The sequence below is a fragment of the Ammodytes marinus genome, assembly GCF_949987685.1.
Source record: "Ammodytes marinus genome assembly, chromosome: 7".
Lineage (NCBI taxonomy): Eukaryota > Metazoa > Chordata > Actinopteri > Uranoscopiformes > Ammodytidae > Ammodytes > Ammodytes marinus.
In genome coordinates this window covers 14,340,403-14,353,517 of record NC_137211.1, presented here as the reverse complement: position 1 = coordinate 14,353,517, position 13,115 = coordinate 14,340,403, and the positions used below count along the sequence as shown (strand labels likewise).

The window sequence follows — 13,115 nt, the reverse complement described above, 5'->3', positions numbered from 1 at the left end:
TGGGGCCATTTCATTATTTTCAGCAACAGCTAACAAGAACAAGGGATTGCAATAATGTTTGTGTGTGGTCAGAATGTACTGTAGACCTCAGAGGACACATACCGCCAGGTTGGGATCCTCCTCATGCTGCAGGTGAGCTTCCTCTGCCGCCTCGACCAGTCTCTACAGGAGGAGAGAAATAAAACACATGTTTTAGTACAAATGTGAATTGATTACTGGGTCAACCAATTATATGCAGAGAAACCTCCATATGAAGTTATAATTGGCTTTATAAGTACCCCTTATCACTAGAACAACACTACAACCCCTTTAGGACACACACATAAAAACACACACACACACACACACAGTAACAGAAAGTGGACAGACATTTGGCCATCTTGTGAAAAGAGCCTATTTTCCTAAATGGTTCAGCAGTAGAGGTAATGACTGCCTCAGGTTCTTTGGACAGTACCACAACAAACTCCATCATCAGATCATCCTGCTTTTACACACACACACTCTTCCTCTTGCAGCACTCAACAGGCCTACACACAAACACACACACACACACTCCATCATCAACCGCATGCTGCTACCTTCTGCTGTGCGTGCCTGCAGGGTATAGTTCGGGTATCTGTGTGCCTTTGAGTCAACGTTTTGCTCTTTCCCTCTCTCTCTCTCTGGTTTTCTCTGCAATGTGTGCATCATTTAAAATATTGCTTTTTATCTTAAAGCAGGCAACACGGCCACGTGTCATCATTCTCAAATGAAAGCTTAATCATCGAGCATGTAAATTGCAGGGTCCCTTTCAAAGTAAAGTTCTGCCTGATCTCTATGACTTGCATTTTTTGTTCAGTGGCAAACATAAATAGTACAGTGTAATAATATGAACCACAATCCAACTTTAACACTCATGTAAAGTTAAGTAGTAATGAACAAAGGGCTGATACAGTCATATGTGTTGAGGGTGTAAAGGAAGGGACTAAGTACACTGCCATGAGGGGCTCCAGTTCTGATGATGGTTGAAGATGTTACTGTGCCAATCCCTGCTGCCTGAGGTCAGTCGCTAAGGGGCATCATGAAATTGTGCCCCCTTATAGTTAAAGGTAATAATGGCTGGCAAACAGAAGCATTTAGAACAGTTAAACAGCTTGACTCTCAGGGATCCCTCTCTTCCACACACACACAAAACACACACACACACACACACACACACACACACACACACACACACACACACACACACACACAACACTTCCTTCTCCTTCGAACTGTGATGTACATTGTGTGTTCTCAGAGCAAGTCATTTCTCTCAATCACAGCTGGCCCTGGTGTCTATGGGTATCAGTAATGCACTTCCATTTCACATTTCCATTCAAATGGCTTTACCCGTGAAACCACTGCAATCAGCCAGCTTATTTCAGCTGAGCTGTGTGTGTGTGTGTGTGTGTGTGTGTGTGTGTGTGTGTGTGTGTGTGTGTGTGTGTGTGTGTGTGTGTGTGTGTGTGGGGGGGTGTGTGTGTGTGTTTGCTTGTGTGCGCGCGTGTGTGTGTATGTGTGTGTGTGTGTGTGTGTGTGTGTGTGTGTGTGTGTGTGTGTGTGTGTGTGTGTGTGTGTGTGTGTGTGTGTGTGTATGCGCGTGTACAGTACATGCGCGTGTGTATTCGGGGCATTGACAGGCACCACAAAATCTTCTGGAAATACAGGACAAAGCATGCTCTAGGAACAAACAGAGATAAACAGAGACGGCCAAATAAAGGGAGGATGAGAGAGGATAACATTCTCTAAAGGTCTGAACGCTTAGCCCTCACACTCCTAGCAAAATGTCAGCCGCCGCCGCCCGTGAAGCCGGTGTCAATAGAAACACACTTTTCAGCATTTGTGTGCAGGCAATGCTGTGTGTTTGTGTGTGCATGTGTGTCTTATTATTTCTCTCAGCTGACACATGTTAAGATATTAGCACTATGACCTATTCTCTCTTGCAGCCGCTTTTTGCAAATGTCAATAAATGAATGCGGAGTAGCCTATGCAAGTATGTCAATCTGCGGGCGATGAAGTCTGTAATCGGAAATTGAATTTGAGTACAGTGTGTGTGTGTGTGTGTATCAATGGACATGCAGTTGCCTGAAAAAAGGTCCTCTCTCGCTCAAAAATATCTCTATTAGTCTGTCACGTGTACATAGGAAAAACACCTGCCTTTCTTTTTCAATAAAATAAAATGCTTACAAATGAGACAATATTACATCATCATCCCCATCATGCACAGCAAACAATCATTTAATATCTGCCGCACTCTGCTGAACATTTAAACACTTGATTCCCCACCTTTGGGATAATCTATTCTGGCACATCATTCATGTTGTCTAATTCACCATGCAGGTAGATTTGTTCAGGCTTTTGGGTAAAAAGAACTTGCATAGAAGCAGAGAGTTTTTTCATTTGGAAAAACAGATCTGAGATAAGCAGGTACTGCTCACTCACTCCTGTGAATTTCAATTCCAGCATATCACCAGGATGAACACTCCAGGTGGTGTGTTTGTCATTGTGTGTAGTCCGTGTTGCTGGCTGTGGGCATACGCCAATGTGTGCACTGTCTGTGTGTGTGTGTGTGTGTGTGTGTGTGTGTGTGTGTGTGTGTGTGTGTGTGTGTATGTGCGTGTGTGTCTTGCACATATTTAAATTAATTTGACGTGTCTTTTTGTCAATAGGTTGCTAAAGTGCATGATGCTGTTCAAAAAGAGAAAGGGGGGGGATGTTTTTAGTTTTCAAATCATTCTGTTGAGGTTTGGGCTGGTTAAGAGATGACAGCAATAATTAAACTGACACAGTCAGAGAGGTAGGCCCTGTTGTCTCCACACACACACACACACATACACACACACACAATCACAATCACAGACATACACAAGCCTTCACTGCAGCTGACAAGGTAAAGGCTGATAACACAGAGCTAACAAGACTTGCTGCTGTGACTGGATTAGATTTGATAGCAAGAGAAGAGGCATCTATACCTGATTATCACTGACCCCTGATGTGTTTTCTTCGGTTCTCTGTTTTCCCTACAGAGCCTAGAGATTCTCCAGAACACAAACCTGATTAGTCTAGACTAGACTGGTCTGGTCCGTGTCACCATTCATTTTCTCTTAAACTCCCCCGGGCTCATTTTATGTTGGTATGTTTTGAGCCTAAATCAAACCACTGAGGAAACAATGTGCAGTGTTGTGTTATCAAGTTCACAGCTAGTGCCCGTTGGTTTTAATAACACAGAAAAGTTATGTCTTTACAGAAGAAATAAGCATCAAGAGAATTTTATTTTGTCTTTAGAGAGGGATAAGGAAGAAATGATTGACATGTACAAACTGTCCGCAATCGCAATGGAAAGATATAATGTGTTTTGGACTCATATGTAATGGTATTAATGTAGGTTCTGTTCAGATCTTCTGATTAAAACCGGATTCGACCCACATTTTTTCGAGCTTGTAATTTCCTAATGTTCCGACAGTTTCCTGGTTGTAAATTGAAGCGATGTCTTTCCCCTCAATTAAACAAAAATTTTTCATTGCTATTTCATCATCTTTCAACCCTCCCCCTGCCGCCCGCCCAGTCCATTTCTCTGACATTTGCAGTCATCTACCCCCTGTCATTATCCGACATCCTGTGATTAGATTTGCCCGACAAAGGATACAGCTTGTTTACTCTTTCAAAAGTTCCCAAACGATCCCCCTAATTTAGCTGTCAACTTGATTGGATTATTGTTTGTGTGCTGTACATGCTCTGTGGTAGGTCTCCTCTGACGTCTGAAGGCAGCGACCTTAACAAAAAGGCCTATCCATTATGAATGCAACACTTACACCCAGAAAGTTAGCAAAAGCTGTCATATATAGCTGAGCAACGCTAACAACTGCTGTCAGAAAAGCAGAGGAAAGGAGGGGGGGTGGGGTGCACATACATTATTGACTGGAAGCAGAAGACTTTTTTTAAGCAGCACATTAAGCCTTGCCTCGGCAAATTCCCCTACACTAAGGGAAGGGGAGGGCAGTGGCCTGAATCTGAATGTTCTCCCGAAGTATAGAAAAAGACCACAGCCTACAGTTCTAAATAGACTCAAGTAAAGAGCATTCCCAAAGGTACTGAATGCTGGTGGTTCAGCATTTATTTGTATAAAAGTCAACTTTTCTTTTTCTGTATAATCATCTTATGGAGTTATAATTTGTTGGGAACATCTCAACAACATAACACAGTTGCGCATCAATTAAGAGTCAGCAATTCTGGAGAAAGCTTGTTGTCAAAATTAGTGAATATATCCATACTGTGTGTGTGTGTGTGTGTGTATGTGTGTGTGTGTGTGTGTGTGTGTGTGTGTGTGTGTGTGTGTTTGTGTGCTGAATAAAACAGTGTGTATTGTGTACTAAATGGGCATGTTACTAGCTAGGCTGGGTTGATCCAAGCCCCTTTGTTAACATACCCTAAACTTTACATATATACGTTTACAGAGCCTAGGCTGTGTATTTACACATAACAGACAGGTAGCAGATTGTGAGGAGATGTTCACTAAAAAACAGTTTTGACAACATGCCTTTTCCAGAATGGCTGACTCCAGCTTTAATAATATAAATAGACAGCTTACCAACAGAAAATACCAACAATGCGTCAAGATCTGCTACATTCTTCTGCTATGTCTGCATGTGAGGGTATAGCTTTGAAACCTTATCCTCATTTCTTAACTTGTGTGTACCTTAAATATTTGGTGTAAACTTGTAACAATGAAACATAATACAAAGTAATGCACTTGAATTGGTTGGCATGCTTCTGCTTGACCAGATGTAGCAGATACGTTTATGTGGGCTTTAAAAGAGGAAATGCTAACTAAGCCTTGTCCTATCCTGGATCAGGGGCAGGTCCTGTGAGTCCTGTGGTTCTGCCAGAGGGCGGATCCGTGGAGACTTTGAGCCGGGCTGAGCAGGATTGGCTCGGGTCAACCTATCAATACCACTGGGGACAGCAATTAATATTGTCAAACCAGCCAGGGGGAGAGTTGCAGCATCAACAAAACGGAAAAGTGCACTGTGACACTTTGCTTCCGCTGTTTTGCACATTTGGATTGGGCACCAGCCAAGAAGACAGGAGGATGGCTGGGAGACCGATACAAAGGGAAAGTGAAAGAGAATGGGGGGGAGGCAGAGAGAGAGGGAGGGAGGGGGAGTGGTGTGCTTTGAAACATCAAGCCCCAATAATCAATACTTGACAAGTTCTCAGCGCTTCTGCTGACTGAAAGGCAAAATGAAGGGAATATGAAGTGCTTCACCTATAGCTAGGCCTCCCACCCCCTCTCTCTCTCTCTCTCTCCTCTGTCCCATATTTCTGCTTTCTTCACACTTTCATTGAATGCTCAGACTGAACTCCTGACTTATCTTTTATCTTGACATTTAACTTTCCCATCCCATTTTATCACTGAAGAAACAATTCCATCTCTTTCACTTGGATTACTTGGTGACAGACAAACAAGCAGAAAGAAGAAGGAAGAGATGCTGTTACTGTCCGGGCGTCATCAGGCTGGCTCTGCCCTGCCATTAGTAGCCATCACTCTTAACAGACACTCACTCACTCACTCAAGCACAGACAAGACACACAGACACTCGAGCATACACACACACACACGCGCACGCGCGCACGCACGCACGCACACACACACACACACACACACATGCTGTATGTGGCAGTGATCTAAGTCTGAGCGCAGCTAATGAAATGAGGAAAATGAGGGGAGCAGTGCTGTGAGCTCAGCATGACAGCCTGGACGGCAGACAGGAGGAGAGAGCTGGACAAGACAGCAGGGCTGGACCACACCATTAGAATCCCTAACAGAATCATATGACAACAAATATATGGAAAGTAACTGGATAAGCAAGTTAAGCTCGCGTATACTGTATCGGTGAAATAAGGTATAAACAAACAAATTCCTGTTTATACTTTTTACATGGGAGAGAACTTCATATCACATCAGTGGATGGAAAAACACATCCAATTGCATTTGCTCCTGGCCATTTTTCTGAGGAAATGTGTGGGTCCTTTGGATGGAAACTTAGCTATTGTGTGGCTCTGTCTTCATCGTGTTTTGCATTCACAGGGAAATTGTAGTTCAGTACAACTTAGGTTTTTATGTGGTGGTGGCAATCATTTCTAAACCACTTCCACAATTACAATCAAAATAGAGCAATAATTACGTTGTAAAACAAAACACAGAATTTCTCTTTAAACATTATTGCTTCTCTGCTAATAAGAGGAAACACATCTTAAGTTTGTGTTCAAAATGTACCGTGCATGTCAGCGAATTACAATTATGTTCACAGGAGGTTCTGATGTGATAGACATTTCATTCTGCGACCTCCATGCACCTTTTATTTTTAACATACACCCATGCAGACTCCCCCTGTTCTCTACACTGGTAATCATGTTGAGGACTACAGAGGCGTAGCATGCCACAGGTAAATTATATCAGCAGGTACAGAGGATGCAGAGACTGAATGCCATTACAGGAGAAACAGCCCTAGCAGCAAAGGGATCCACGCCGCTTTGAAGTGCATTTGTCACATGAAACACAGCCGTGCTCGACTTCAAAGAGGGCCATTACAATAGCTCCACGCTTTTCAACTTTGATAACAACATGTTCACTGTTTCTTCAACAGTCTGCTGTTGCCACCATTTTCCAGCCAGCAGACTTTACTCTTTTTCAGAAGGGGAGGGAAGGGAAGGGAAGGGAAGGGGAGAGGAGAAGTTGCTGCTGTGTGCCAGAGGCAATGATAATATCCCACCAACTCAGGAGCCGATGAAGGTAACAGCAATTAAAAAGTAACAATGACAAGCTAAATGCCTGCTGAGCCCAGGAATAAACACATAATGATGAACATACCTGCATATTGATTCATACAAGCCACACAACAGCCACACACACTGACACACCACGCACACAATCAAACATCCTCTGAAAGCACACACTTAAAGTATTTACTTTAAAACATTGTGGAGTTGCAATTAGCAACAGAAAGGAACAAGGGCTCTTGCAGAAAGTTTAGTTTTTTCGGTCGAACATAGAAGAGACTGTGCTTGCCACAATAATGTGGAGTTGATAAGATGGAAAGGATAGAGACATGAAATAAAATCAAACACATATTCTAAATGCAATTACACACGTGCATGTGCTCTCTATTACACACAGACACACACACACACACACAGACACACACAATTATACACACAACAATTACTGGAATCTTAAATACTATGAATTAAGTGTACAAACACATTGTTCTTTCTAAAGTCAAAACCACTATCTTAAAACTCCAAGCCTTAAGACACTCCTTCTCCACCCCACCCCCAAAACCCAACAACAAACTAAACATACTTGCAAAAAAGAGTTACATCCACTAAACACATATACACACATATTTACAGGTGCACCCTTTTACTGCTGTCTCTCAGCAGGTGGTGGCTAGAGATAAAGAGGGGGGGAATCCACAGTGAGACAGGTGGAGATAAAACCCCAGTTGACGGACAAGAGAGAACGCCTGAACGGAAATTGAATCGCTGAAGCGCCGCATATACTTTAGCAAAAAAGCGAGTAAGAGAGAGAGAGAGAGAGAGACAGAGACAGAGATGGAAAGAGGAGGAGCAGAGGGGGGAGAGATAGACAAAGGAGCGAGGGATGCTAAAGGAGAGCTGCGGGGCTGCACACTAGACAAGATGAGAGTTTGGGTTATAAAAGCACAAGGAAATTGGAGAAAGACGGATAAGATGAGGGTTGCAAAGGGCTCATGGACACGTCCACTGGATGTTTGTGACGAACAATGCATCGCAAGGCCAACTGTCAGTGTTGAAAATGTGAGGTTGAGATCACGATGGCCGTTGATGTAAGCACAGGGTCTTTTCATTTCACTGCTTCACTTTCTTTAACATGTACCCTCCGCTTGTATTTTGCCAGGCGGCCTTTGTAAATAAGAATTTGTTCTTAATGACCTGTCTGGTTAAATGAATGTCAAATTAAATTAAAAGTAAAAAACAATTCTACCTGTCCATCTGTCTTTGCCAAAGCTGAATTCCATCATCCAAGGGACCTCCTTATCCTCTCATTAGCCGCCATAACTTCTACACATGTGAGCACACACAGGCACACAACACCCCCTCCCCCACCCCCCGTAGCATTCATGTTAGCATTGAAGAAGCCATTAGCTGACCTCATATCTACAGGGGTTTAATGCACTCTCAAGGAGATGGCACACACCGCCAACTGTGTTTCTAGATTCAATACATCTGATCCCAAGTCCAATAGGAATGTTGCTTTGTCGACATGTATGTTAATCAGACGGTTGCAATAAATTGACAGGACATAACCCCCCTGTAATCACAAAATAAGTTATTTGCTGTTAATACTGGTTTGGCAAGTGGCACCGGTTTAATTCCAACACAATGTTCATTTGTATTAGAAAGTAATTAAATCCTCCATTTTCTATTACATGAGTTAATAACATAAGCAGTTAAGAGTATTCAATTAGAACCTTGCTTTCATGCCAGCAATCATTGCATAAGAGTAGGAGTCATATTTTTGAAATGCCAGATGACTCATATAAGCATGAAATACCGTTACTTCAGCTTCTCTATGTGCTGCTCAGTGTGGACCGGTTGAAATGTGAACGCATCCAAAGTGAATGTAACGCTGTGAAACAGGTATGGTCATGCAATCAGAGGGGGCAAAGGTATCAAACGTAAGAATAACAACACGGGCACAAGCTAAGCTAAAGCATGGAAATGGTTTGCCACTATCTCTGTGTCTGTGTCTGTGTGTGTGTGTCTCTCTCTCTCTCTCTCTCTCTCTCTCTCTCTCTCTCTCTCTCTCTCCTTCCTTCCCTCACTTTCCTTTCAGCTTGTCTCTTTGGACCAGATTCTCAGAGAGAAATCCAATTTCTGTTAACAGCATCATGTTGTCCTGATAGGATCTATCACCTGGAGCTAGAGATGCAGCCAGAGAGGCAGTGCACCGTGGAAACATTCTGAGCTGCACCTGTTACATCATTGACCATGCGCACACACACACACACACACACACACACACACACACACACACACACACACACACACACACACACACACACACACACTTATCTATAGACACATGCAGACATGCTCACATACAAATATAGACAAGTCTGTCCATACTGTACAAACAACAGCTAAAAAAAAATAGAAATACCACAATATAAAAACTGATCAAAATGATTCCTGCATTGAAAAGTACCCACAACATAATTAACATCATTTAGTTTGGTATCAAAGGTAACACATTCAAAAAATTCAAATCATATGACTTTAGTTTAAATGTACAGCTGTGTCCTAGAGTGGCCTCTTAGGGTAGATATACTGACGTTTGGTCGGAGCGGATAAATTAAGTGACACAGACACTAATGGCTCTCTCTCTCTGTCTGTCACATCACCCACAGCACCCGCTCTTTCACAAATCTCTCTCTCTCACACATTCACACAGAAAACGCGAGATGTGTCTGGTTTCACTATGCACGGTGTGACGATGCAGCACCTCTTCAGACATCCAATAGGCTCAGCAGACTGCTCCCAAATAAATACTTGAGCCCAGTGATTTCACCGAGCCCAGTCTTTCACTCCCAGCCTCTCTAGGACTTGATGTACCAATATTTAGTATTTTGGTCATTATCATCTGTTATATACTTCATGCAAAAATGTAGCTGTTAATAGAACATAGATTTTTTTTCTAGATCTTTTACATCTCCTTGTGTTTTTGAAGGAGTTGTATTTTAAATGAGTTTGGATTCATTTCTAAGGCGGGTTTTAGTTTACTGTGATGGATGAAAAAATTAATTTGGAAAGAACAATACCTTCATGGCCTGGGCTTTCTTGTGAAACATCTCCTCCATGTCCTCTGCCAGCCTCTTCACCAGCCGCAGCCCGTCAATCTCCTCCACCCGCACCGCACGCTCAAACTCCTTGTATTTCTGAAAGAAAGCCACACATTCATGTTGTTATCAGGTTACAGCTACGGCAAGGATTGAAATGACAAACTGTAGCATGCATATCCCAGTGTATACGCTCATGGAAATGTGCATCTTCCTGCGTCTATAGCAATGTTTGTCAGTGTTGTTTAGCTCACATCTGGCAAAAAAAAATACATATTTCTAAGGCAGAGCTTACATATGTGGAAAATATGATTATCCCACATTTAAACTACTAGAATATAGAAAAAAAAAAAAAAATTAGTTTTCCCTTTATTTATCCTCGAGAGATCAATTGAGGGGTGACCCTATTTTACAATGATGTCGAGTAAAAACACCAATACACAGACAAAACACAATGCAAATACACAACAACATATACGTAATTATCAGTTATAAACACATTCTTATTTTGGAAGCACTTTTTGGAGGTGAGTGAGCTGTTAAAAAGCAGAGCCGACACTGTACCTACCCAAGTCAAAACAAGTCAAGTGTATTGACCCAAAACTAACATCACAGCTTTAGGGGCTTAATTGAGCAAAGGACACAATCTACCCTTACGATATATATTTGATAGAAAAAAAAATTCTCAAAAAAGAGTGTATAGGGAAAAAGCTGAGAAAGAACTAAAGACTTCCTTTTCCACGATGAAGAGAAATGAACTTGGTGTTGTGGAAAACCAGAGGTAACCGCGGTAAATGTGGTATACGTATGGAGCTATAATCACAATATAACACCAAGGACCATTTACAATTCTCCGCACCAATAATAATGCATTATGATTTGTTCAAAAGTGGAATATAGCTTAGTAAGAAATCATTCCCCAAACTAATCTGCCTATAGACAAAATCAGTGGGCTCAGCCAAGAGAATTATCAACCAGCTTCAGCTTCTTTACCAACCACACATTATTAGCAATGATGACACACCACTGCCCTCAGTATGGGCTCTACACTAAATCACATTATTCTGCTGTGAACCAATACTAGGGTGCTTAGCTTTACCAGCGCCTTAACCGGGGACAGTGACATTAAGTCTCATTAATTCCACACCCATACATGCCACACACACACACACACACACACACACACACACACATATGCAGAGATGATCTAAGCGAGTGGGTATACTTGTACAGAAGAAAAAAGAAAGGATAAAGAAAGAAAAACATTTTTGAAGTCTGTGCAAAGCTGCAGGGGGCTGTGTTTCACTCTTGGGGGATTTAACAGAAGATTAGCGCCATATCAAATAGCATGCCCTCTCTAATGTTATGCCAACCTGCTAAGACGCATGCTCTTTGCTGCTCCTGTACAGCAACACAGAGGGAGCAGCACGGGTGAGGGAGGGTGAGGGAGCGAGGGGGGAGATCACTGTAGGAGAAGGAATGGGGACAGTTTCAGGCAGCAGCTTTTGGATTTAGGCAATCATCTGAAACACTGCAGGACATCGCAGACGAGGGAGGCATATTTTTCTGCTTCATACCAAAAAAAACGTTTTGATAAGTGTGGATTATTTAGTTGGAGCTGAAGGTGGCGAGTGAAAGCAGAGAGGCTGAGAACGATGTTCAGACATTTGAGAAAACGACAATTCAATGTATTGTGCGAAGCAATGTGCAGCAGGAAAAAAGAGAAAAAACTCAAGGAAAACAACCATGCACCAAAGGGGACACAGAATTTGATCATTGCTTGTTATCTATGTTAGACCTGTGGGTGCACTGCATTCTCCAACGCTTGTGTGAGATGATACATGTCCCTTGCATTTCCTCCATGTGTGTGAAAAGAGATGCAAAGAGAGGTAGAATCAATAAGAAAGAAAGGGAAGGAGGAGGAATGTTAAGGGTGAAAAGTGAAAGCAGAAAGTAGTGCAACGGTGTAATGGATGAACAGAAAGAGCATGGCAAGATAATGCTGGCGTGGGAGGTCGGAGTGGGATGTGAAAGGCTATCTGCATCTGCAGAGAGGCAGGTGGACACAAGTAGAGGGATGCAGGTAATATATTCAGAAAATAAACATAGTGTTATATTTTACTAAGAACGTTTATTTTTTTCAAACGACTTGAGCCTGTACAAGGCTATAGATCAACTTAAAATATGTTGATTTCTGCATTCATCATTGCAAGCAACCAATTATAAGTAGTGCAAGGGGCCAGAGCCTGAAGGTACAACATTCCTGTGATGTCAGAATGTTTGTGTATTTTAAATTAAAATTGGATAGGAAAGGAGTCATTTTACTGATTAGAGAGTTACGAGGGTCATAGTCATCGAAAAAATTACTAAGCAGAAGATTATCTATACATAAATATATAATAATATTATAATTGATTTTTCTATTTTGGGGGAGCTACTTTTGAAAGAAAGAAAGAAAGAAAGAAAGAAAGAAAGAAAGAAAGAAAGAAAGAAAGAAAGAAAGAAAGAAAGAAAGAAAGAAAGAAAGAAAGAAAGAAAGAAAGAAAGAAAGAAAGAAAGAAAGAAAGAAAGAAAGAAAGAAAGAAAGAAAGAAAGAAAGAAAGAAAGAAAGAAAGAAAGAAAGAAAAAAAGAAAGAAAGAAAGAAAGAAAGAAAGAAATCCCACAAAACAACAGGAATGTGCACCTGAATACATGTCCCTTTCAATTCGAAACAATTTGTCTTCAGAACTGGTCTACGTAACGGCTATGAAAAACCCCAAGTTTGACACTTTCTTTTTCCCTAACGCTAATTAATTGCAGCCTCGCTAACATCTATTGTAGCCAATCAAAGTGACTGGCTTACCATTTCAGAAGCCAAAACGCAGCAAACCGCAACCGTATGAAAATCAGAGCGATAATCCCATTGGCTGACTGACAACTGCAGTGAGTCAGAGGGACAGAAAATCCAGGTTTTAAACCAATCCGGGCTCCTGGCTGGGGGTGGCAGGGTGTTAAAGCTGACAGGTCAGCCTGAACTGGATTGAATGGTTTCTTCAGCAATTTTCTCTTTGTCCTTTTTTCCCCTTTTCTGGATCCCGAGAGCTTCCTCTTCTCCCTTCTAGTTTGTGTATGTCCTGCTTTCCTTTTGCAGGTCTCTGCATCTTTACTGCACCCACCATCCTTTGCTTATTATAAAAATAAATAAGACTGACTACATTGATAAGTCATAGCTA

General features: G+C 41.9%; 1 protein-coding gene across 1 annotated transcript in view; it reads right to left on the bottom strand.

The window, feature by feature from the left end:
* The window catches only part of LOC307253102 (voltage-dependent calcium channel subunit alpha-2/delta-3-like), a gene marked incomplete at both ends in the record, with an annotated part of 109,123 nt that overhangs the window by 78,459 nt on the left and 17,549 nt on the right, over window positions 1-13,115 (bottom strand). Inside the window, 2 exons of the mRNA XM_080030972.1 lie at window positions 103-162; window positions 9,885-10,001. Of these exons, the coding sequence (XP_079887098.1) occupies window positions 103-162; window positions 9,885-10,001 (177 nt within the window). The remainder of the gene's footprint in view (window positions 1-102; window positions 163-9,884; window positions 10,002-13,115) is intronic.